Consider the following 25,774-nt stretch of genomic DNA (forward strand, 5'->3'; position numbering starts at 1 on the left):
ATTGCTGCAACTGCAACGGTTGCATGTGCCGATCGAGCGACTTTTACAAGCCCGAAAGGATGGCGACACTTTTTTTGCCCCCTCGCATTGTGTGCAGCTTTTGGGCAAATGCGAAGATTTGCGACCCCGATATCCACGTCTGCGATACGCTCAATCCGCCAGCACACCAGACCGGACTAGGGTCTCCATTGCAGGGCCTTGCCACGGAATTAGCATATAAGCAGACTCAAACTAACCAATGGCCAGAGGTGCCACTCATGAAGATGCGAAGTTGGTTGGAATTACTCGTGGAAAAGCGCTCAAAAGGTATTAGCCTAATATTAATATGAATTATTTTTTCATTATCATTATCATTAGTCTTACCATTGTTATTACTTTTATTTCCTGAACCAATTTCAATTATGATTAAGTTTTTCATTGTCATTGTCATTGTCATTGTCATTGTCATTGTCTTTGTCATTGTCATTGTCATTGTCATTGTCATTGTCATTGTCATTGTCATTGTCATTGTCATTGTCATTGTCATTGTCATTGTCATTGTCATTGTCATTATCATTGTCTTTGTCATTGTCATTGTCATGGTCATTGTCATTGTCATTGTCATTGTCATTGTCATTGTCATTGTCATTGTCATTGTCATTGTCATTGCATTGTCATTGTCATTGTCATTGTCATTGTCATTGTCATTGTCATTGTCATTGTCATTGTCATTGTCATTGTCATTGTCATTGTCATTGTCATTGTCATTGTCATTGTCATTGTCATTGTCATTGTCATTGTCATTGTCATTGTCATTGTCATTGTCATTGTCATTGTCATTGTCATTGTCATTGTCATTATTATGGTCGTTACTTTTTACTTTCATTTCCATATTTTTAATTAGCTTTACATTAGTTATATCAAGTTAGCCTTAGAAAATGTAGTCTACCTACAGAAAGCAAGTTTTAAAGAACAAAAATCGTTCAAATAATTTATGTATATAACATGTCTACCACGGAAGTCGCGGAATCGTCTACAATACCTGAAAATATATCAAAATTTACGCCAATTATTTTCACTAATGCACCCGATCAGCCGGAAGATCAAGTTCTTTCTGCTGGTCGAGAAAAGTTGAAGAAATGGCTTGGCCGAATGGTGAGGATCACATTGAGGAACAAGTTGGTGTTGGTGGGTATATTCAGCTGCACGGATCACGATAAAAATCTCATAATCGCGAATTGTGACACATTTGTGCCTGGCGATGTGGAGCCAATTGCCTATGGGAATGTCATGGTGCCTGGCGATCAAATAGTATCGTTTGCTGTAGATATGCCCGTTAGCTCAGAGCTGGATGAAACAGAACTGAATCAGTTGCAACCGTCACAGACGAAAAATAACTCGGATTAATCAATACTAAGGTTCATTGAGTAATTGTATTGTCAATTGCTTAAATATGAATGCTATATATACAACCTATATATAAAGAAGACCTGGAACTCATCCAACTATAATATCTTTAAAATCTTTAATTAAATTTAGCGCTCGCTTCTATAGGATATCATGCAACTTATCTGACTTCCCATCATCAGACGCTCAGTCGGATTTATCTATATATCAATTGCTTCCAATTCATATACCCCAACATTGGCAGCTCTAGCAGCGCGTATTGTTCCATCATTGTAGCCTCAATATTGAACGATGCAGCATTCAGATTATTATTGTTGTTGTTGCAGCCGATGTGACATTTTTGGCGAGCCATTTCTTGGGCCAGCCTGAAGGAGACCGGAGTAGGTGCCTTTATTTATGTTTATGGCATATGAGACACGACGACACTGCATAGCATTAGCTGCAGCTACCAGAACCGAAAGTCTCGAGTCCCGACTCTGAGCTCTGGGTTCTGGACTCTGGGCCTGCTCCAGATGCCTTCAGCGTATAGGAAATAATGGCGCACAATGTGATTTTGCGTTGACATCTTGGAATTTGGTAAGCGCGCGCGTTCATGTCTCATCAGCTTGTTAGGAGTCGCCAGAGCGGGGCCGATCGGGGGCATCGATTGAGACCCAGCGAGAGAGATGTCCATCGCAATTGTCTGCCGCTAACTGAGTTAGTAGCTGCAGCAGCTTCTCCAGTTAGCTGCGACTGCCTTGGCTTCGTTCGGCTCGGTCCTCAGCTGGATGCGCGATGCTCGATGCTCGATGCTCGATGCTCGCTCCAGCCTCAGCGTCATCATCCACTGGGATTGTTTCTCGCACGCGTGCGCATTTAACGAAATTTATTGGAGCCTGTGCTCTGGAATTTGGGCTTGTGTTTTGTGTCTGTCTATCACTCGGCTGCATTGGCTACGCCGTTGCAGCTTCTTCTGTCTGTCCCATTGTTGTGGTACCTGAAACTCTACCTCCATCTCTCTGTTGCTTCAGCTGCTGCTGCCTTCCTTTCTGGACGTTTTGATGCAATCGATTTTTAAATAAACGCGTCGCCAGCAACATCAACTTTTTTTTTGCTGCTCTCCAAGCCTCCTTTGCTGGTTGGAGCCTGTCAGCAGCAACCGTGAAGTAGAGTGTAGAGCCAGGTTTTTGTTTCTTTTTTTAAATATTTTATCAGTCTCAAAGTTTGGTGGAAGCGCTGATAAGCATCGCGACACTTTTCAGGAGTGCCTGAGAGTTTTGGGGCTCTCAGTTTCGCGTAATGAGTTCGTTTCACAGCCATCGAAGCTGCTGAAGTTTGGCCAGCAGCCATGTGACAATGTGATTAGCAGAAAGCAGCCTATTAAAGAATCTGCAGTGATCAAAAGGCTTGAAATTATCGAATCTGTATAGAAGATGAGCTTAACTCATGAATATATTATTAGAATTAGTCTACGATAATTAATATAATTTTAGTATATTATTATTATAAATATTAGTAATTATATATTTATCTATAACAATATTTTCTTAGTCCTGAATTGCTTCATTTTCGAGGTCTAGGTCTCTGCATTCAGCAAATAGAATATGAAATGCCGATAGAAAAATCACAGTATTCAATTTTGAGCTGTTAACTGAAAAGAGTACCAAATGCAGCAAGAAAATATATAACATATTATAAAATTAAGATAATTAAGCAAAAAAATATGTATAATTTTTTAATATTAATTAACTTATTCTCGTCAAACTACTGTGGAAATTCTGAACAAAGATTTTAAGTATATCAAAATATTTATGAACTATTTTTCCAATATATTTACCTTATCAATATCTAAGAAGGTTTTCTAATCCCTAGATTGCTCAAGACTAATTTTATCACATAATTTATTTACTTGATAACAAAGTTAAATTATAAATTTAATATTTAAGTTTAAAGTCTTAAAAATGAATTTATTCCAAAAAATTTCTTTCTTCTAAATTCTTCCCAAATGAGATCAAAAGCCACTAATCTTTGAGAGTAAATCCTAATTCGATTTCGATGCCGTTAAACTTTGTGCATTGGCTACTGAAATCACAGCAACTTAAATCGGGCTTGGACGATCCAAACAAACTACTGTGCTGGCTCTGTGGCTGCTGGCGATCGATCGGCGATATAATTTGGGCAAATAATATCGAATTTCATACAATTTAGTTTCAGCTTCTGTTGACTGCTCGACGGTTTTTTCTCTTGGGTATATCAAATGATTTGTTTTGCATTCAGGGCTCGCCGAAAACAAAATTACGCAAAAATGCACTGAACCAAATTAAGTCGAACTGCTACGTGGCATAGAGAGAGGGTAGTGAAGGCAGCTGAAGCCGGAATCGCGTTTGCCGACAAATTTGAAACGCCGACACAAAAATAGTCGAAAGAGTGAAAGAGGCAAATCAGAAGTTCTTAATTCCTTGAGGAGATCCACGAACTCAACTTCAAATGCCGACTGCTGGTTGTTGTACTTATGTTAGTTGTTGTTGTTGTTGTTGTTTCTCTTGTCTTCCAGACGAACTGACATTCAAATTAAATTGGATTAGCAGCGTTCCCTTGTCAATCTGAACGAAAACGCGCCCGAAAAAAAAAATATAAAGTGCAGCGCAGTCAGAGAACTCTTTTAAGATGAGCAAGAAGAAGAGCTCCAAAGAACTCTCTGCGCAAATCTCATCTCCGGCTGACAGTGACATATTTTGTGACAGCTGATGGAATATGCTGGAGTTGGGTCGGCGTTGATTTTGGCAGAGGCCGGCGCAAAGGCTGTGACTGGGCTGTGGCAACATCTTGGGGCAAGCACACGATATACTCTGATCCATCATCGTGCCGGCAAGTCGGCAGTGTCAACTTTATTATAATGTGGCCACGGCCACGACCATGGCAACGGCCATGGCTTTCTGGAAGCTGCGTTTGTGGCGGCACCATTTGATCGCCCCATTGCTGCTAATCCTTTTCGCAATGACTTGACAGCTGGCTGGCATCCTTCTTAAATTTCGCGGTGCCATCAATCAGGCGGATGCGGATGCCCCAACGTGGCTCCGACGATCGTCGCGCTAATTAGTCACTCAGCCATTCAGCCAGCCAGCCAGTCAGCCAGCTAGTCAGTCAGTCAGTCTGCCCGTCAGCCAGTCAGTCATGTGCTATCAAATTCTCATTTAGCTGTTGCTGGTGCCACATTCAGCTACCACCACCGGAGCAGCCTCTCGTCGATCAGTGGCACGATCTGGACTTTACAGCAGAGTGTACTTAGTGGCTCCAGTGATCAATCAATGATGATTAATGCAAATTGCAAGGTCAGCAAATTGCCAATCCTCTTCGCGAGCATCGCCACGCTCACACACACACACACACATCAATCATTCATTAGCAGATCAAGCTGTCAGACTTCTCCTCTAGAAACTGAAGCCTGAAGTTTCTCTCCATCATGCCTGATTATAAATTGTAAAGCAGAGCTAGTCGCCCATCTCGTCTGGCTGTCAGCTTGATAGAGCTTCAACTGCGATATCGAATCTCACCTGATGCACCTGATTCGCAATTGCAATTAACCATTGCTTTTAGATAAGCTTGGCTAATTAATTTGATAATTGACTGAGCATTGCATTTGTGGCATCTTCTGGCGTCCGCTTCTTACAACAGATCAAAGTCGACTGCACTTTTGCAATTTTGATGGGCAGATACAGAGCTGCAGCGCCACAGAAAACCTGGCTGAAGGCACCATCTGTCTCGTAAGCCAAACTGACAGTTTCTTGTTTAATCAATTAAATATAATTCGGCTTGGTGAGAGCTTTGTGTGTTGCTTCATAAATGTACTTGAAATAATCCAATTTCGAGATCTTTTCATATATAAAGCATGATATGATATACTTTTAGACGAAAATATAATCTTATAATATTGCATAGAATTTTATTACATCTTTAAGATTCGATTGCAGGTAACTAGTCCACTTTTGCCTAGCTCAACTAATGAAGTATTGATTTTATTTCAATTTCTTTACATCTTCCGCTGACCTTGTGCATAATTCTTTAGCACTTTCACTTTTACTCGTTAGGCAGCCCAGAATCTTGGCCAAGAATCTTGGACAATAGCAAACCTAGGCAAAACATAACGCCCCTCGGCAGCACTTTAGCAAAGGCAGCACAAATTAATTGTCCAGCGCGCTGCGTGCGTCACGGCACGAGAATCGCAAAGACAGCTAACAAAAGATTTGCTCAACTACCTGCCACAACTTTCACCAGGTACGGGCCGGCCCGATCCGATGTGGTCCGGTCGGGTCCGGTCTGCTTTGTGTTGCACGCCCGCGACGCAGCGCTCGCTGTCGTCGAGTAATCCCCACTAATCCGTCAGAGACGGCGACGCAATGTTGGCAAATGCGATTTTCCTGGCAACTGAATCAGTGTCACAACATTTTCCCGGCCAACTCCTGCGGCGTCGAGTGGCCCGTGGAATTGGAAATGGAAATGGACATGGGCATGTGAAACGTGTGTTGGCACAACAGTTGCCCATTTGCCCATTTGCATTCTGCATCGGCAGACACACACAATGTCGCCCGAAAACAATTGCATCGGCCCAGTGACAGGAGCAGAACGGGCCACTGATTTATGGCCTGCATTTCACTTTCACTTCTCGCCTCTCGGTTGATGCAAAGGGATAAGCTGGCACAGCGATGCAGAGAGTTCTGCTACAGATCTCAGCTGACATCCTTATGAATAAGGATCTGTTTGGCTTTCCCTCGTAAATCACTCAAGTCCAAATCTCTGCACAAACAATGATCCCTGTCACGGCTACCTCTCAGCTCGGCTACTGTAGCGAAAGTTGCTCTTTCATGCCATATTTCTTCACAGAGCTCTCTAGATCAGTCGGGCCTAATTTAATGTATTTTTAATAATATTATCCTTATGTGTAAATATTAAATATATTATTATTATTATATATTTTTTATGAATGTAAATGGTATATACTTTGCGCTTATCCAATATGTATGTTCGCTGTTCTATAAGTTTTTGTTGTTGGTTTTGCTGCATGCCTTTTGGATGTCTTATGTGTATTTTTGACAAACAGTGCCGGCGGTTAATTTTAATTGGATTCTAACAACAAGCACAGGGGAATCCTTTAATAAAGTTAAACATCAAACATAGCGTGGAATTTTTTGTCGTATTATGCTGACAACGGCAGCGGCCTGTGTTGAGACGGGACGACAGGACGCGCAGGAGCGGGCGTTGTTCGGGATTTAATTTAAAAACACGCCAAGTCCAACAGCAGCAGCCGAAGATCAAAAGGCATCAAAAATTGTTGTGCGAGCAAAAAGAGCAAAAGCCAAAAAACTGGCGGCGGAAGCGGAAATCGACGCGCAAAAGGTTGCAGGTGTCATGTGACAAGGTCGCTGGCTGCGGCGGGTGTGGGGGCAGTTGCTGGGGCGGTGCACAAACATCGCGCAGGTCTCAACAGGCAGGGATGGGCAATTGATAAAGCGCAGGCTAAAGGCGGCGCAGAGCAGAGCAGGAAAGCGATAGCAGAGCCCGCGAAATCAAATCAAAGTGTTGAAGCGGTTAAGCACTTGACTTAATGCGCCTGGGAGACAGAAAAAAAGAATGGAAAGGGATGGATTCGGTTGGGTTTTTGGGCTAAGGGTTGCTGGCAGCTTCCTGCAGGTGAAAGGGGTTAATTTGTTGCGTCTCGAGGCATATGCATGGCGCCTTCCAATGAATTAGTCCCCAAAGGCTTATGCAGAAATCATTAAAAAAGTTGAGCAAGTGTCTGGCCCTAAATTAAGCGAAGGCAGCGCCAAAGACGAGCCACAAGAACTTTGAAGAAAAAGAAGCGAAAAACAAAAACATTTGCGGAAAGCGGCCTCGGGCAGCAGGTGGGTAGCTCAGCTGGCTGGGTGGGTTGGGCTGCTGCTTGTGCTTGTGCTTGTGCTTGTGCGCCATTGAAGTGACAGCGTTGCCATAATTTTAAAACGCGCCGAAAAACGCGGGCCCGCAGCAAAAGTCGATGCAGAGCAAAAGAAAGCATCGAAGCCGGCATTGGCAGAACATCAGTCAGAGTGAGAGTTGGGTTAGGCCCCACCTCCTCCTCTCCAAATCAAGCTTCTTCTGAGGGTTGTGTGTGGTATAAAGAACTATTAAAGTGTTTTATGGTAGTCGGGACAAGCGCGCAGCCAGAGAGAATAATGGCAACAGGGCTGAACGACTGGACGGCTGGACGGCTGGACGAACTGGACGAGCTGGAGTACCCGTAGGTAGCTGAAAGATTTAGGGCTTTTTGGGTCTCAGGTTTTTGTGGTGTTTTCCTTCAACGGAACTTTATCTGCCAGCGACGTGTACTACACGGAGACAAGACTGATGGCTGCGTCCTCGAAGCCCTGAAATTATTTGAATGCAATGTCTTTAACAATTCTCAAACTAAGTTTTCTCCTGTGCTTTCAAATACTATTCAGAAATTTTTAGTTACATTTTCGTTTACATGATTAATTATATATAAATATATTAAATAAACATAAGTTTGTTATACAATTAAGTCAATCTAAGCTAGTTATTTATAAAGCAGCTTAAGAAGAGAAGGATTAAGACAATATTTCAGTCAGAAACTTAGTCGAGAAATTGTGTTTGGATAATCAAGAAAACGTAGATAAATATGAAATTAGATTTAAATTTAAACTAAATTATTTTTTATGGAATATTTATGAAGCAGACCGAGGCTCTTATCTATGTCCCAATTCCTCATCGCAATGTTATTAGGAAAATAATTATTTCTAGTTATTCTAGAGCAATCTTAACTGAATTTTTCCTTAGCTTAAATTTTAGTACATAGTAGTTTCCATTAAAATAGAGTTTATTGGAATAACAAAAAGCTGTCAAGGTCCATCAAGCCGTTCTACAACATCTAGACTCAAAATAGCCCTCCTCAGGCCGCTCTCCCCGCAATTTACCTACTCAAGTTGCAGCCATATAAACGCTCGTTGCTCTTTCACGCTCGACTCTGCTCTCTCTCTCTACTCTGGAGTGTCAACTCAAAAATTAATTCATTCGCGAAGCCTTTTTCGCGTTCATTCATTTGCCTTTCCGAAACATTTAACAGAACCTGAGCGACTGGAAATTGCGCTGGCAACAAATAAAGAATACCAAAAGCCGGCAACTGGGTGCTGGAGGAGCTTGGGCGACTACAACAACAGCAACATGAACAACAATAGCAACAGCAGCAACAATAGTAGCTGCAAGTGTCGCTGCTCATTTAACCCCAACCCGAGTCGGCGGCAGTCGCAAGCGACCCAAGCCAAGCGAACCGCATTGAAAAGTACCTTCAGCTCAATAATTTAACGGATTTGGCCTGAGGGTCTGATGGGGTGCGGGGGAGTAGGCGAGCGCTCAGTTCCTGGCACAATGAGAACATTTTTGGGAAAACATTAACATTAGCCTAAAATATTGTCCCATAATTTGCCGCGAGCGCTGGTGACAACCCAGCGCCCGCCCTTCTCTGAAATATTTCAGCGGCAGCAAATGAAGCCACTTGCCAGGATACGGGCCAGGCTGGCAGGGCTGCGGGCGAGGGGTTGAGGTGCTGGGGGTTGCTTGCTTTGCCTGTTTTTTGGCGACAATTTTAAAATGCCAAACGGGCGGCGCGTTTATCACGCCGAACGACGACATTTGAAGGAACCGGCAGCAGCAGCAAGCAACCCTCGGAGCAGGCATTGCCCATCACTCAAGTCGCAAAATTAGGCAATTAAAAATATGCCGAAGGCGCTCTCAAGCAAATGAATGGATGCTGGCTGGGCCCATCCAACTCGGTCTGCTGCTCGCCAGCAATGCCTGACATTAGAGGCAGCTTAGACGGCGAACGGCATATGAATCATCGGCTCAACGGTGGCAGGAGGCGCAAACGATGGAGACGAAATTGCCTGAGTTTGCGGTAGTCACATTAGCCAAGCCGAAGTGTAAGTGGAACTGGCACAACCATCGCACCACCAGCCACCATTCACCCACACAAGCAAACCCACATATCACACAAATTGCAAGGAAACTACGTCGACTGTTATTTATTTATTGTTTTAAAGAACTCGGTGTGAGCTCTTGGCCAATTGTTTTGTTCGCATGTGCCCAAACACTGAATGCTTTCTATTTGGGTCATTAAGTGGGCTCTTACAAATTTGGGCATATTTCTTGTTAATCAATGTGCAACTAGGTGGGGATTTCTAGAGACGAAGATTAGTTTGAAAGCTTAACTGAACTTATGATCAATTGTTTATTTTCTTTAGAGACCGGCAGAAATGCAACCATATCTTGCTTTGCCTTTTGCATAACGTTAAGTTTATACACTTTAAGATATAGAGTGATATAAGAAGATAGTAGCATATTTATGCAATTGCCATTGCAGACATAGATTGATAGAAGAGGAGCTGAGCTAGGGGAGACATAGAATAATAAAAGATAGAAGAAAATTTCATACAATCAAAATAATAAATTGTTTCTTTTTTGCAGAAATTCATCTACATCTTTGTGTTTCACATAACGAAGAGTTTATACACTCGAAGATATAGAATGATAGAGGAAGAGTTTATAAACAGTTAATATAATTGAAGTTATTGGTAGTGTTAAAAGTATCGTTCATACACTCGAAGATATATAGAGATGACATAGAAGAAAGCTTGATACAATTGCAAACATAGAGTGATAGCAAATATATAAAAAATAAATATATAAAAGTAAAGCATAGTAAAGCATACTAATAATTATTTGATTACAATTGAGCCATTGATTTGTTAAGTTTCCTCTTTATATATTATTTATCTTGTTTACAAATTTTGTCTTTATCAAAAGTCTTACGATATTTTGATAAAAAAAAGTCACTCATGAGAACTTTTTTGAGCAAGGCTTCACATCAATTTATATAATACTAAAGTCTAATATGTGTCATACGTAAAAAGTTAATTGCATAAAGAGTCTCATTAGGAAAGTGTAAAGTAATAATGAGAATTTATATGGGGTATACCTAACAAAACGCTCTCAATCAATCATTTTAATATCAACAAAAAAAGGTTAGACACACAAAATAATTCTATATGTTAATGCATATGCCCTAATTTAAATAATTTTAAGATAAGTCTTAGCTTATTTACGAATTAAGACTCTAACAAATATCTAACAATTCCACACAATTGTATACTAGTTAAATATGTTCTCCAATTAAACACTTTCTATAAGTAATAATAATATTTCTCCTAGACTATGGCTATAAGTCGTCCTAGTCCCACTTCCACTTTGAGGGCAACTTCATGCTGACGCATTCCAATGCCGACTGAAGGAAACGTCATTTTTGCTTTTGACTGCTAACCGAAAGCGTCAACGAAATGGGCCATAGAAACAAATGGCGTTTACTCTATGGATGCCACACCCAAGCCAGAATGGGGTTCGGGGCAGGCATAGTCAGAATCGTAGTCGTAGTCGTAGTCGTTGCCCTGGCCGAGTTGAGCAATCCTTTTTGGCAGCCAAGACCAAGGCGTTTGTCGATTCTAAATTTTGGGCGATTCTGGTCTCGGTGCTCCGTTTGTCAATAAATCGTGGACTGCCAGTAATGATGCCGCTCCATCCGAGCCGGCTGTGGAGGTTGGCCATTCTGCTTGCCAAGGCGTTTGCCCAGTTCAGTTGAGCTCGTCGTGCGGGCGATAGCAGCCGTTAATGTCAGACGAGCGAAAATATATGAGCCACCAGACCCGCACCAGAATACCCCAACCTCCCACTGAAAGCCCAAACAGTGGCTGGGGCAGCTCCTGCCCCTCTCTGCACGGGCCAAAAAGTGTCTTCAACTTGAGGGTTTCATAAAACTTCAACGTCGTATGTCCATGCTCCGACCCCTCGTGATGGCGATGATGATGATGACGATGATGATGATGGTGATGATGATGATGATAGTCCAAGCTAACAGCAATAGCAAAGTCAAAGTCTCCGCCTTCTACGTTTCGCTCATCAAGCGAGGTTCGTCAAGTTTTTGGGCCAACAACCCCAGTAGCTGTGGCTCCTTCGGCTTGGATTTGTTTTATGCGTCATTCGACCAAATATTTCCTGCTTGTAGCTCACTGCTCCGCCCCCTTCCGAACCGCCCAGTTTGCTGGCCTAGGTCATTATGCGCCTGCCTCGGTCTCGGATTCGGACTCGGACTCGGACTCATCATTTATAAGCACTGAGCGCCATTCCGTTGTCAGTTGTGGAAGGATTTACGCTAGTCCTGTGTCTGTCAGTGTGTGTGCTGAGAGTGAGTTATGGCCATTGCTGATTTCTTTTTTCGTCCTTTTTTTGGAACGCCCTTTTGCTGGGCGCACCACAGTGGCAAATTTATTGACAGATATAATTTCTTATGCGTATAATTAGAAATTCGGCAATCATTAGGCGACCAACTCGCATATATCAAGTTAATGGCCCCATTGCCTTTCCGCACAGACCAGGATTGAATGCCCCAAAAAAGCCATTGGACAAACAGAAAGACAAACACATCGAGAGACAAACGGACAAAGCCGAAAAGACTGTCAATGATCAAATCAAAAGCTTCTCAGATTTATTCTGTATTGATTTTAATCATTCGATTAAGTAATATTAATAAATCCAATTAACTAATTAGCAACAAATTCAGAACATGTTTTAAAAATAAACTTATAATTTAATTCGATTTTATGAACTTGGTATATTTTTTTTATTTGAAATCTGATGCCAGCCCCAAGTAGAGGAAATGTTCATTATTCATTGATATAACTCACGCTGAGGCCTTTGCGACTGAAGCTTCATTTGCCATAAAATAAATTCCTTTCGCTCAAATAAATAAAACACACACACACTGAGAGAGAAAGACAATTACCAAATTTGCATTCGCGCAAAATGGCAAACAAACAAATAAATTCAAACGGCACAAACGACACATAAACAACAAAAACAAAAAAAGAAAGATTCCAAATACATTTTTTTGATTTAACAAATGTCAAAAATATGAAATGAAGATGAGGCTTTATGTACAACTTTTCAATGGAGTACACTGAGAGAAAGCAAGCGCAGCTTAAAGAACACAAATGATGTTAATGAAAATTTATACCAAAAACTTCGTAAAAGTATGAAAATTAAATATTAATAAATATTTAAAAAAAAATAAATAAATATGTGCGCTTAACAATCCATAACTTGATGAAGTCAAATTATTGAAAAAAATATTGTTAGGAAAAATAACAAAAACTGTATTTACAAATTTTATATACAAAACTTTTTGACAATATTAGAGAGACTGAAAGCATTGTAAAGAAGGATTATTTAAAATATATTTTAAATATAATAATAAAAAAAATTTCTAAATATATTTATAATATAGTTTTAATATAGATTTAAAATAGATTTAAAATTTATTTCAACCAGTAACTTTTTGTATTATAAACCGTTTCTCAGCAGACACAAATTTTTAATCAATATCTCAATATATCTCAGTAGAAACAAATTTTCAATCAATCTAAATATTTCGGATAGACTTGCAAGCTTTTGTTTGTTTTCGTGGAAATATATTCTACTAAAATACTTAGTCATAAAGATTTCCTATCAATACTTCAAGTGGCAACCTGCAGTTTTGTTTTTTGATAGGGAAAATTAAATAAGATATTTATTTCCGATTAAATTGATCCTCAAAAAAGTTAAATGATTTTTCTAATAATAATGTTAATAAAAAAATTGCAAATATGATTTGAGTTTAAATGGATACATTTTAGAAACTCCAGCTCTACCTGGATTCCGTCCTTTCATGCCACAACACTATATATACATATGTTCTATCCCTTGCATATCTGTCCCTTGCTAAATTTTAAAGATGATCAACAAAGCTCAGTTAATAACTCACTCCTGCGTACATTTTGAACACTCTGTCGCTCAGTGTATTAAACAACTCATGTCGTTTCTATATGGCAGTTGTTGGAACAAGAAGAAGAAGAGCATCTAGTGGGTCGCGACGATGTACGACTATTCGGTATACTGAATACAGAATATACATAAATAATATTTATTAATGTATTTTTATGTGCGCTAAGAGTACACAATGTAATAATTTATACAGTTGCTGTCGACATTTCGCCTCATATTGTTGCTGCTGTTGCTGTTGTTGTTGTTGTTGTTGCTGCTGCTCGCTACATTATGACGCTTACAATTTACTGTCCATGTTTTGTTGTTTACTCTGATGATGATGATGATGGCTGCCTGGATGGCATTCGGCTGCCTGTGTCCTTGCGGGTGGTTGGGTGGTTTGGCTGTTGGGTGGTTGGGTGGGTGGGTGTTTGGCCTCGCTTGCTGGTCAGGCATGTGACAAACTTGCTGGAATTTTCGGCTTGTCGTTGACAAGGGTGGCTCTCAGGCGCCACCTACCCACCAGCCAGCACCACCCAGCTGCCCGGCCTGACAGGGCGCATTTCAAACAGAAAATGCCAACAAATGCGGCGGCGTGCAAATAAAAATGATTAATGATGATGCGCGTTGGCAGCAGAAACAGCAACATCAACATCAACAACAACAACAACAACAACAGCAATGGCCGCCACGCAGGCGTCAACGTTGACCTCTGCACCACAGTCGCTGCCACAGTCGGCGTCGACGTCAACGTCGACGCTCAGCGAAATGTTTGTAATTTGCGCAGCGTCGAAAAATACAGAAATACATCAAGAAGTTGGTTACTGCACACAACACTCACCACACACACACTCGAGGAACAATTTAACAACTCGAAATATAAATAACAACAAGTTAAAATATTATGCATGAGTGTGACTGACTAGCAAATACCCTGCAAGGTTAGACCTACATAGACTTTACAATGATTTTGTGATACATTATAGCTTAGATCGATAGAAAATATAGCTAATTATATAAGAATAATATATTTAACTACTTATTATTATATATAGTATGATCTTGAATATCAATATATTTACTATTTGGAGTACTCTAATCAATAGCTGTAGTATTGCAGTTTTTTTGAGACCTTTCAATTCTTCAGATTGGGCAGTCTTATATATAAAACTAAGCTTAAGAGTATCTTTCCCCATTATCATCTATAACAATGGAAACTCATATTCATATGATACCTTTTAGTATGCCTTAAGATTCATATTTTCAACTGGTCTGCAATGCTCTCGCAATATTTGAAACAATTAACAAAACGCTAGCCAGTATCTATCAATAACTAACAACTTCTCTTAGCGATCTTTTGCTCATTAAGCAGAAAGTTTGTGACTAATTTGCTGGGTGTACAAGGCTGGCAATGAACAGTGCCTGGAACTGTAAGGAGTTTGTTTAATTCCAGCGATTGCGCCACGCCAAGCTACTAAATCAGCTAAGAGTAGCGGGGCTGGCCCAAGCCAAGGTGCAAGTATCTGGCAGATACACTCGCACACAGCTAGAGATAGACCCAGAGAGAGTGAGAGAGAGAGAGAGAGATAGGTAGAGAGACAAAGGTTAATAACTGCCAGAAGATGATGCATAGCATGACACTGGCACGGAACAGTTGACAGTTGACTGGCAGGCTGGCTGGCGAGCTGGGCCGGCAGGAAGGCAGGCAGCTGGCCATGGATATGAACGCCATCGCCCCAGCGACTCGCAGCTGGCAGCCATTTTTATGCCCGCTGGCGGCCAAGGTGGAATTTGGCCAAGTTTTTGCATGCCCAGCTCCGTTTTTCCCCCGCCGCCGTCAGATGCGCGATAATCGCAACTTCTGCACCTTCTACCTGTCAGGCATTGCGCTGGCTCAGGTGTGTGCCACAGCCATATAGACAGTCGGACAGTCAGACAGAGAGACAGCCAGACAGCCAGACAACCAGACTGTACAGACATTTTCTCTCAATGTACAAGGCAGCCAACCAGCGAATAGCGAACCGGGCCAAAGCGAAGCCAACGCTTGCCAGCGGGGTGCATTTTCATTAAGAATGAGAAATGATGAGCAATCAATCATTGCGAGCGGAGGGTGTTTCCGAAACGACGGAACATTCGTACTGCCATGCACTTGCTCTCTCGCTCTAGAATGGCCTCCATCTGTCTCCCTTCCTCTCTCTCTTTCGAGCCGCTTGTATCTGCTTAATACAGCTTGTAGATTGATAGCATTACCTGCCTCTGGTATTCAGAAATGGCTCCTTCCAGCTAACTCGCCTCGACTGCCATGTTGCCATATCTCCTCCCTCTCTATTTATTGCTGTTGTTGTGACCGGTCAATGCTTCACATTTGCCATAATTTACATCTTCATTTTTGTAGTTTTACTAGTTTCCATTTTGGCTTGCGGCTCGCCGCCACAATTGCTCCTCTTGTGCCTCTTTCTTTTACTATCGCTCCTGGTGCGATTTGAATATATTTCACACTTGATTTGTGGGCCGAGCCAAGCGAAACGGCGGTCAGTCGAAGGCGGCATCGGATGTGCGCGCCGTGAGCCAGCGGCACCGAGTCGCAACTCCATGTGGACGGAAGCCCAACTAAGTAGACTGATGAGCTCGAAAATTTACTCAAATTAACACTGCATTCGAAATGCTCACAAAAGGTAAAAGCATTAAAATGGGAATTCATCTTGGGGTATTAAAATTTGATAATTAAGTATAAGAAATTTGATTTGTATGCCGGGAAATAGAGAAGTATAAATAGTTCATAATTAAAACAATATTATATTATATTAATTATACTTTTTTATCTTAGACTAAACTTAAGCCAGTTAACGAGCTTCTCGTAGCTCTGTTCTACTCTTAAATCGGAAGTTCTGAGTACAAGTTTTGAAGCGTTGCTTACATTTTAAATAAGTTCTTAAGGCTAAGCTGAATATAACCGGATAGAGATCGGTTAGTTGATCCAAATTGATGACACCTATTATACATATACTCAAATGTGGGTGCTTATATATTATTATGTACAGCTATATTTGTTGCAAAAAAAAACCAATTGTTGTTAACTTTTTTGTTTCTATTTAAATCTTTTATGAAACTGATAAAGGAAACGTGAAAGTAGAAAGAAATAAAAAAAGCTGATGAGTTTCACATTAAGGCTTTAAGTATATATAATATAAATATATATTTATATGTTTATATGTGAGTACATTATACATAAATATATATTTGCTTATGTCAGCAACAAATGAAGTTCTCAAGTCAGACCTACCTTATGCCTTACCTACTTGAAGATATACTATCTAAATATAGATTGATTCGTTGTTCTACTTATTCTGCTCTCCTATTCTTCATTATTAGTCTTACATATTACTAATATTTAATATATAGCTGCATATCATACGACAGATTAACTTACATAAACTTTACTTTGGGTCTAGTCTCCTTGTGTACTTTCTCTCAATTGAATATCATCCCTCATCTCGCTAGTCTCCCATAACTACTCATCGTTTCAGCTATATTTAAACTGGACTTAAAAAATTTTAAATAAATTTAAGTTTGATTTTCATAATAGTATTATACACTTACTTTGGTAAGTTTGGTTTATGGCTCGGCTCTGCCTGTGGCCTGGCTTGAACTCTTACAGAGCTTACGTATTGTGTTTTATTGACACGTTCTTAAGTGGTTTCGCGGCTATTGAGTGGACACATTAACCATAATGCATTTTATAGCCAAGATCGTTCAGCGATGCTCAGTTATTCAAATTTCGTGCTACAGTTTTCATTCGGATTGAAGAACGCAGTCAACGACATATCCAAAACGCATTTTCAAGCTTTTCAGTTTGAGATGAAGTGAAATAAATAAACAACAAGAAACAACAACAACTGAAAAACATTCTCAAGCGTCGACATTTTTTGAAGCTGTGTTTTTTTTTTTTGTATTTTTTTTTGTCTTTGCGTTAATTTATAGTCTCTGATTGGGGCGTTATTCTTATTGATCCAGGCCATAAATAAGCGGAGCCTCTGACATGCCACATACATTACCGACATTTTAGCGTTTGATTTGTTATTTATCATACGAACGAGAGACGGACAGAGACAGAGCTCAAATAGAGAGCGCGGGAGAGAGAGAGAGAGGGACAGAGGGACAGCGAGAAGCAAGCCAAGTGAGAACGGGCCGGCAATTACGATGACGCCGCTGACGATGACGGCGAATCTGTTCGCATCTCATCGGATCGTATCGGATCTGAGCTGAGTTGAGCGGAGCTGAGCTCCATCGACTGACTACTCTGGGCCGCTCGCTGTTTTACCTGTAAAACTAGTTTCCATTTTGAGCAGTTGCTGCTGTTGCTGTTGTTGTTGTGCGATCGTTCTCTGGTGTTTTTTTATTTTTGTATTTTTTTGTATTTTTTGTATTTTTTCCCCGCTGCTTTTAATGATGAAATATACATTTTGAGTTTAATATATCAAATCGAATGGCGAATGTTAATTTGCGAAGCGAAGCTTTTAATATTGGATTTATATTTTGTGTTGCTTTTGTTGCTTTTTTTCTCATTTTTGGTTTTCTTAATTTTGATTTATTTCATTTTGAAATTAAAAACCAATTGAGCAACGAACGAACTGTCGATCTCAGCGAGCTCGACGCATTTTTAATTCGTTTTCGAGCGCCTCCAAATCGGTACATATATATATTTGTATATATCGTGTCCAAGTATTTGTGTATATTTATTTAAAGTAGCTATTTGGTAGCTCGTTTAATATGCACAGCCACAGCTAATAAGGTCGGCTAAAACGTACCCAATCAAATCCGAAAGGGGCCCTGGCGATCTTTTACTGTGCGTGGATTTTGAGTGATTAATTAAAATTATGCCCCGAAAGCAAACTAATGAGTTTAATACGACAAAATCCATTAATTAAAGACGAAACGTGTGGAAAGCAGAAACAACAGCAGCAGCAGCAGCGAAGACGACTCCGACAGAGTTGACATTAAGGCATCATCAAGAGAGAGACAAAATAAGGCAAGCAGAGCCGTAGTCCGGGGCACAAGTCGTGTTCGAGGCGACCTCTATAATTAAAGCTCTGAACCTAAGACAAAAGGCGTTGCAGGCCGACGCCGACGAGCGGCGACAAAAAACAGTGCAGTCGAGCCTAACCGACTGCCCAATGCTTGCTCATAATGCAACAAGTTTGTAGAGCAAGATTATAAGCTACATAAAGAGATTTCAGTTAAAGTTTGCTAACTTAAGAAAGTCTAATATATATATTCTAAAAGATATTTATATAGACTATATACAGATCAAAGACTTCACATAACTAATATACCCTTTATGCTTTTTGAACAAGCTCAAAAAGGCAAGCGACAGCAGAGCTTCATCATCGCCTGTCCAAGCAGAAGCAGCGAGTGGGAGCGGGAAGAGGCGCACAGACGAACAGCGATGGAGATGGAGACCCAAATGAGCGTTGATGAGTTCCATTTAAATAAAATCTTGATCGGCAACCAACGGCGGCATCCGTTGACTGCTCACACAAACACACACACAGGCTGACTCGCAGAGACTAGAATCTAATATCGTCTAGATATATCCGATAATTTATGAAACATAAATAACCAAAACAAAAATACAAATCATTTGTGCGATGACAGTTGCTGCGTCTGTTATTTCCAATAGCTGGCGACTCGACGAGATTCGAGATTCGAGACTCTGAGCTGACCCATGGCGATGGCGATGTCGATGGCGGCAAATATCTTCAAATTGATTCCATTCGGTCGTCGTGTTGACGGCAGCTGCGCGAGTCCAGTTGACGACTGCGCTGGTCAGCCTGGTTGGCCAGCGCTTTCTCGGATTCGTTTCATCTTCATCTAGCTATCTTCAATTTATGTAAATTACGCTGCGAACAAGGAAGTCACTCACAGAGCTCGAATCGATCGTTCGAGCGCAGCGAATTATGAATTTACGTCGCTTTGATCTATCGACAAAAGTGTTTTTTTTTCTCTTTCTCTCTTCTTCTTCTCTTTGTTTTTATTTATTATATTTATGCACCTTGAATATAAGTTTTGTGACTTTGCTGAGCCACAATCTTGATGAAATGCCGCTGATTAGTCGCTGAGCGAGAGAGAGTTGGAAATTCCAGAAAGTTTTACAAGCTCAGCTTAGGCTTCGATTGCTAAGAGCCAAGGTATTCATCACTTTCATAAGATTTAGAACTCGAACTTTGCTATATTAGAATATAGAATCTGAATTCAAACATGATATGAGTTAGCTGCGAAATATACATTTATAATTCTATTCAATTTGAAAAATGTATTTTACACATAGATAAATTGATCTTTATTTTTATTAGACGACCATAATAAAACAAATATTTAGCTTATATCTATGAGCACAATATCTAATCAGCACAATTTTCTCAAAGTTCTGATGACTGCAATATTATAATTTTTTTTAAATATTTTACCTATTGGAATACAATTTCAAAACAGACTACAATATCAATTGCCTTGTTATATAAATAATAAACTGTGTATTAAAATACGTCTAACCCACGAAACCTTCATTATCAGATGAAGTAAGCTCTATTCAAGCCTTGCTTGATACATTAAAAGCCGAATCTATCTTGGCCACTTCGTCAACTCTGCTTTAAGCCTTAACTGTCAAATAAAATTATGTTTAAATCATATGTTTTCTGTTATGTTATGCAAACGACTTTGAATTGTCATGTTTGGTATAGAACTCGCTTATGACTTATAAATAAAAGCTCAATTTCAAAGGAAAACCTATGAAGCTGTCATTAAACAACCTGCCTCAAGAATTGAGCCGTTGAGGTAGGAAATAAAAAGCGTTGCGAGTTGCGGCTCAATTCAATTGCGGCAGCTTCGAGTGGGCCAAAATGGAATTATCAAAGCTCAACTGACAACTGCCAGAGGAAAAGACACGAACAGGAACGCGGACATGGAGCACGGATACCGTTGTCTCTACCACACGCACGCACACACACACAGACACACATTGACACATAGCCTCTGTAGCTGTAGCTGCAGCTGCAAATGCCAACCGGCTAGGCACGCACTTTGACACACGCACTTTTCAAACAGGTGCGCCGAAAGTTATGTGGCATGGGGAGGCAGGTGGCAAGGCTAGGCCAGCAGGTGATGTATGAATTGCTTTGAATTTAGTTGTCAAAGCTGCGCTGCTGCAAGTGCGGGCTGTTGGCAGTGCTGCGTGGGGGTGAGTTCGCCTCATAAATTGTTAAAATGTGTCAGAGTGGAACAAAACGCAGCACAAAAGCGACAAAAAAATGAGAAAAAACAACGACAGCGAGAAGCAAGTCTGACAGCAAAATGTGGCCAACAAAGCGGACAGTGAACAGCGACAGCCAACAGCCAACAGGCAACAGGCAACTGGCAACAGGAAAGGGCAGAGCAAAATCAAAACAATTGCCATACAAAAGCGAAACGTGTTTGGAAAATGGTGCCCCAATACCTGCCATACACAGACCCCGCAGCCCCCGCCACAGCCGACACAGTGCAGCGACCAAGAGGCCGCCGCGACGACGAGCGAGCGACATGTGCGTTTAATTTGCAAGACACATGTTTGCCTGGACCGAGCAGCAAGGCTCAGTACCCCAGTACGCCAGTACGCCAGGTAACCCAGTAACTGGCCTACAATCCATGTTCCCACCAAGGCACAGTGCTACAAGAACAACAAATTAGCAGGTGAAAATTCAAGCTAAAACTGTATTCAAATCGGGTTCCTATATTCATTGTCTTATGAGTCAAATTGACTTTGTACCACTGTGCACTGCCATTAGATAGCAAGCAGCGTCTCGTTTGACGTCAACCCAGCCAGTTGCATGTTGCAGTTGCAGTTGCCGTCGCTGTCGCTGCGATTTGTAGCCAAGTCGGAAAATGCATGTTCCCAACAAATGACACCTTCATGTGCACTGCCGGCCTGCCTCTCTCTCCCTCGCAACCTCTCTGCCTGCCCGCCTCCTCCTACTCTCATAACTGGTCAGCAGTTGCTGGCCAGGCTCAAAATGTTGCCAATTTGGTCGCTTGGCAACGGCCGCTCATTGTTTCAGTGGACATTTCAATGCATACCCCACCTCCACGTGCCGTCCTCCCTGCTGCCACCGCCTCCTGCGTCATCCCTTGCATCTCATCCACGTGCGAAGTTGCATGTTTTTCTAAAAACTTTTTCGCTGCTGCCTTTTAAGGCCGACACTTTTGCCTCATTGCGCCCACCAGCGCCGGACAGCATTGCCAACGCGGAGCTGCCGTCGCCCCCGCCTTGGCTTTTGTTGCCCGCCGATTCAGCCTGGAGAACTCTCGGCCAAAACGCGCGAGAATTAACCTGTTGCATTAGTTTTGGTCTGGCGCAGTCTGGGTCCGTGGCCAGGTCGCAGCAAGAGGCCATCGTATTGCCTTATGGCCACTATAATTGTTCTGCTCCTGCCCGACGGTGGGAGTGTGTGAGAGTGTGTGCGTGTGTGTGTGCAAAAAGGAAACAGCTGCAAATGTTCCAATTTAAACAAAAGCAAAGCTTTGGCTATTAAACAAAAGTTTGCCATAAAATATTAAATGCGAAATTGAACATTCGAGTCGACTGAGTTATTTTATAAATAAAATAAATAATATAAGAAGAGATATAAATATATATAGATATATTAAAATATTTATAACATATAATAATTTTTAATAATCATTTTATTTACAGTATCTTAATTATAAGTCAAAATGAATTGTGACAAGCAAATTTAAATTTTTCTTAAATAAAACATCAAGAATTTATAGCCTATTCTTGATTTAGACAAACCTCAGTATATTTGACATCGTCAGAGTATGTATTAGTAACTTGAACTCACTATATTTATATAGTTTTCATACATTTATCCTATAAAAAGCTTTCAAGCTGAAACTCCCTGAAGAAATAAATACATTTTTCTGGCATTTTTTAATTTAGTTAAATTTCTAGCGTTGATTTCCATACAAATCCTGGTCTATTCAAAAAAATAAAGCTACATTAAAACCTCTATAAAAATGATAAAATGTAGTCTTAACTCATATAGAAAATAATACTAGCTGCTCTTCTCATTTATTAACACCTCAAGCAAACATAGTTAGCAAAAATATTATTTATATTACTATAAAGAAAAGGTTAATTTGTAGTTAGCTGAACCTTAGCGCTAAGCATTCATTATGGCTCGTTTGTGCGACTGAGTAATGCATAGAAATATTTTATAGATGTCATCTCTCGGGCAATACCAGAAGCAATCACTTCACACCCGACTGAGCATTGCTTAGCGGCTTTTTCAATATTTTGCGCACATGTTTGTTAAATAATTAAAATATTTGTGCGGGCTAATGAATTTGTTTACATGATCGAACGGTGCAATTTTTCATCTGCAGTGGAAAATCCAGTAGACGACTGCAAACAGTTGGCGTTGCAGTTGCCGTTGAAGTTGAAGTTGAAGTTGAATATTGCAGTTGCAGTTGCAGTTGGAGATGTTTGAGGGGTCTCTGCATCGCTGACTCGGGGCGTCCATTTGAATGCGAAAAATCGTTTAAATCACACTGCAAAAAAATGTGGACAAGCAAACCGGTTGCGCTGGCCACAGCAAGTGCGAGTGGAATGGCGAATGCTGAACGCAAGCGCGAAACAAATGTCAGAGGCAGCGAACATCAATCTCCAGCTCCAGCTCCAGCTATAGCTCTAGCTCCGGCTTGGGCTACAGCCACATGGCCAGCCGCCTAGCCACATGGCAACGGCAACCATTTGGTCGCTTGGCTCTTTTGGCTTTTGGGTGTGCAACGAGTTCTTTGGTGGCCACAAAAGGAAAAGCGACGCAGCCCGCAGCAGAGGACGGGGCAGTGATGGAAAACCGGCTAAAAGGTGGCCAAATGCGTTGTTGTTGCTGTTGCTTTTATTGTTGTAGTTGTTGCGGTTGAGAAACTACAGTTGGGTTCATAACCTCATTTCAAATTGGCAAACAGGTGCGACACAGATCCCCAACAAATCCGACTAAGACGTAAACAGTTCGCACAGACTGTTCAAATCACCAACTGCATAAGAGTTTTGTATCAGCTTGACTGTGATTGATCTTAAATATTTTATAGACACACCTTTATATGCACAGGCTGACCAAATGCGAGAGATACTATTTCTGGTAACTATATTTCAGCAGCAATTTAAGTTATCGCTGAACTGTAGTTTAAGAAATCTTCAACAAGATGTACCATTTGATTATGAGTCCTCGGGTGCCGAATGTTTTCAGATAGTTTTAAAATATTAATCAAATTAAAGCTTAGTCCTTCAATGTGCAGTCAGCTCATTGCATAGTTAGAAATTTTTTTTTGGGATTGGGTTTTCTTAACTTAACATCAAGACGTAAGAAGTGAGGAGAATAGAGAATATGTCAAACTATCAGTATTGAAGAAGACCTTAAACTGAACCAAGTCCTTCAAAAATAAATTAAAGTTACTTAAATTATATTCCTTTGGCTCTTCTTTGGTCACCTGTGCCAGAAGTCACTAAAGGCTCTACTATATGTACTTTTGGATATTTTAGAACGAAGTGAAGACTTGAGTTCCATAATAAAATAGACTTTCAGCTTTTCAGCTTTTAGTTAAGCCATATTTCTATTCGATTTAAGACTAATTCTGAGCTAGACAATGCCTTCATAGATATATCTCAATAACAGCATTTGTATCAATCTAGAAGTTCTTTATGAAAAACTTCGTTCGTGATATTTTTTTTTCGATCATTCATCACGTTGCATTGCACAAGCTGTCGATAGTTGTTCGCATTAAAATCCGTCTATTTTTTATGCTCTAGACCTCGACTAAATTGCACCTGTCATGCAATCACAATTGCGCTCAGCCCCTCAGTCTGTCTACGGCAGTAGCCAGCTACTATCACAACTATATAGAGACATATATATATATATATATCCATCAAGAACCGCAACAATAATATTGACTACTCCATATTCGATGTCCGCTGACCGTTCGGCCAGCAATCCATGACATGAGTTCAATTTGTGACAATTATTGTTGCAACATTTCAAATCGTTGCATTTGCATTCGGCCTCCGGCAACCTCCGACAGTTGTGCGATTTTTATCGTTTTTTCATTTGATTTGATTTTTTTAACTCCATATACATACATATATTTATAAATATATATATTTATACATATATAAACACATGCCACATATGCAAATAGTCGCGTTGCTGTTGCTGTTCCGGCCAATTTTTTATTGAAAATTAATTGTTGTGCATTTTTCAAGCACAGGCGCAAAAAGCGCATTAAAATTGGGCGTCGACTAAAAATTGTATTTTTATTTCATTTTATTTTATTTGCCGCATGAACTTTTAATTGAAATCATGAAAAATGACTATTTATTTGTACATTAGTTGAGCTTTAATCAAATCAATGTCGATTCACATATACTTTGATTATGATTAGTTGAGGTTGAGCGCGAATTTAGGTTATTCAACAGAATAAATAAAAAACAAATATTTGTTATAGAGTTAAAAAAACTATTGGGAATAAAGCTTGAAGGGATGAAACTCTTGCTCCTTAAGCCATTTGATGGTCGCATAATTTATCACTTTCTTTACATCAATTGTTCTGTTATTAAATTTTTTAATTTTTCACAAATATTATATAAATATTTAATATTAGCATTTGTAATACATTTTAATATATTTATTAATATAATATTTAAATCAATATATTTATAGTTATATTTTAATGAATCTTTAAACTAAAGAAAATATGTAAAATATGTTTCAAGTTAGTATCTTTGTCTGTCTCTCTCTCTCAGCCTCTCTTTCTAAAAGAAATAATTTATCTGTACAATTATTTTTGGCTGGTTATATTCCATTTCAAGAATTATAAATTTGAGCCGGGCCATGGCATCGGCTCAGTCTCTAAGTCTCTCAGCTTTTAGACAAATAAGAGCCACGAATATTATTGACTCGACAATTGTTATTAATTTGAACAGAAATTAGTTTGATCTAATTACAAATATTGTAAATCAGCGAATTTTTAGGGATATTTTAGCTGCGTTCAATTAAAGAACTTTATTTGATTGTATTTCGTGTGTATTGTGAGATCCAAGTGCAAATATTTGGATGGCTATCTGGACGTAAATGGCCCCGATAAAGTGGCACATGTGGCAGCCGCGGCCAGTCGACCAATAAAGTGGGTAATTATGAAAGCCTTATGATTTTCTAAAACTCACTGTAAATATTGCAAGCGGAAGGCGATCATAAAACGTAATCACCCGCAATATAAACATACGCGTAAATTCTGTGTTAATTAAATGTCCAAAATGAAAATCAAGCAAGATCTTGCGAAACAGCCAGCTTCCAGAAAGGGGGCGGAAGAGCGTCTCGGGTTACACACATCACAGATCTTGGGCAAATATCAGCTGTGCCTAATTGGAGCCCCCATTCGCCGATCGAGAGCCAATTCACCTGGTCTCTGTGTACCGTCG

General features: G+C 40.2%; 1 protein-coding gene across 1 annotated transcript; it reads left to right on the forward strand.

Moving 5' to 3' along the window:
* The first annotated feature begins 984 nt into the window (after positions 1–984).
* LOC111603911 (N-alpha-acetyltransferase 38, NatC auxiliary subunit-like) lies at positions 985–1,386 on the forward strand. The gene has a single exon (XM_023321738.2). The coding sequence runs from the start codon at positions 985–987 to the stop codon at positions 1,384–1,386; it is 402 nt and encodes a 133-aa protein (XP_023177506.2).
* The last annotated feature ends 24,388 nt before the right edge of the window (positions 1,387–25,774 follow it).

Source organism: Drosophila hydei, unplaced genomic scaffold (assembly GCF_003285905.1).
Source record: "Drosophila hydei strain 15085-1641.00,03,60 unplaced genomic scaffold, DhydRS2 tig00008114-arrow-pilon, whole genome shotgun sequence".
Taxonomy (NCBI): Eukaryota; Metazoa; Arthropoda; class Insecta; order Diptera; family Drosophilidae; genus Drosophila; species Drosophila hydei.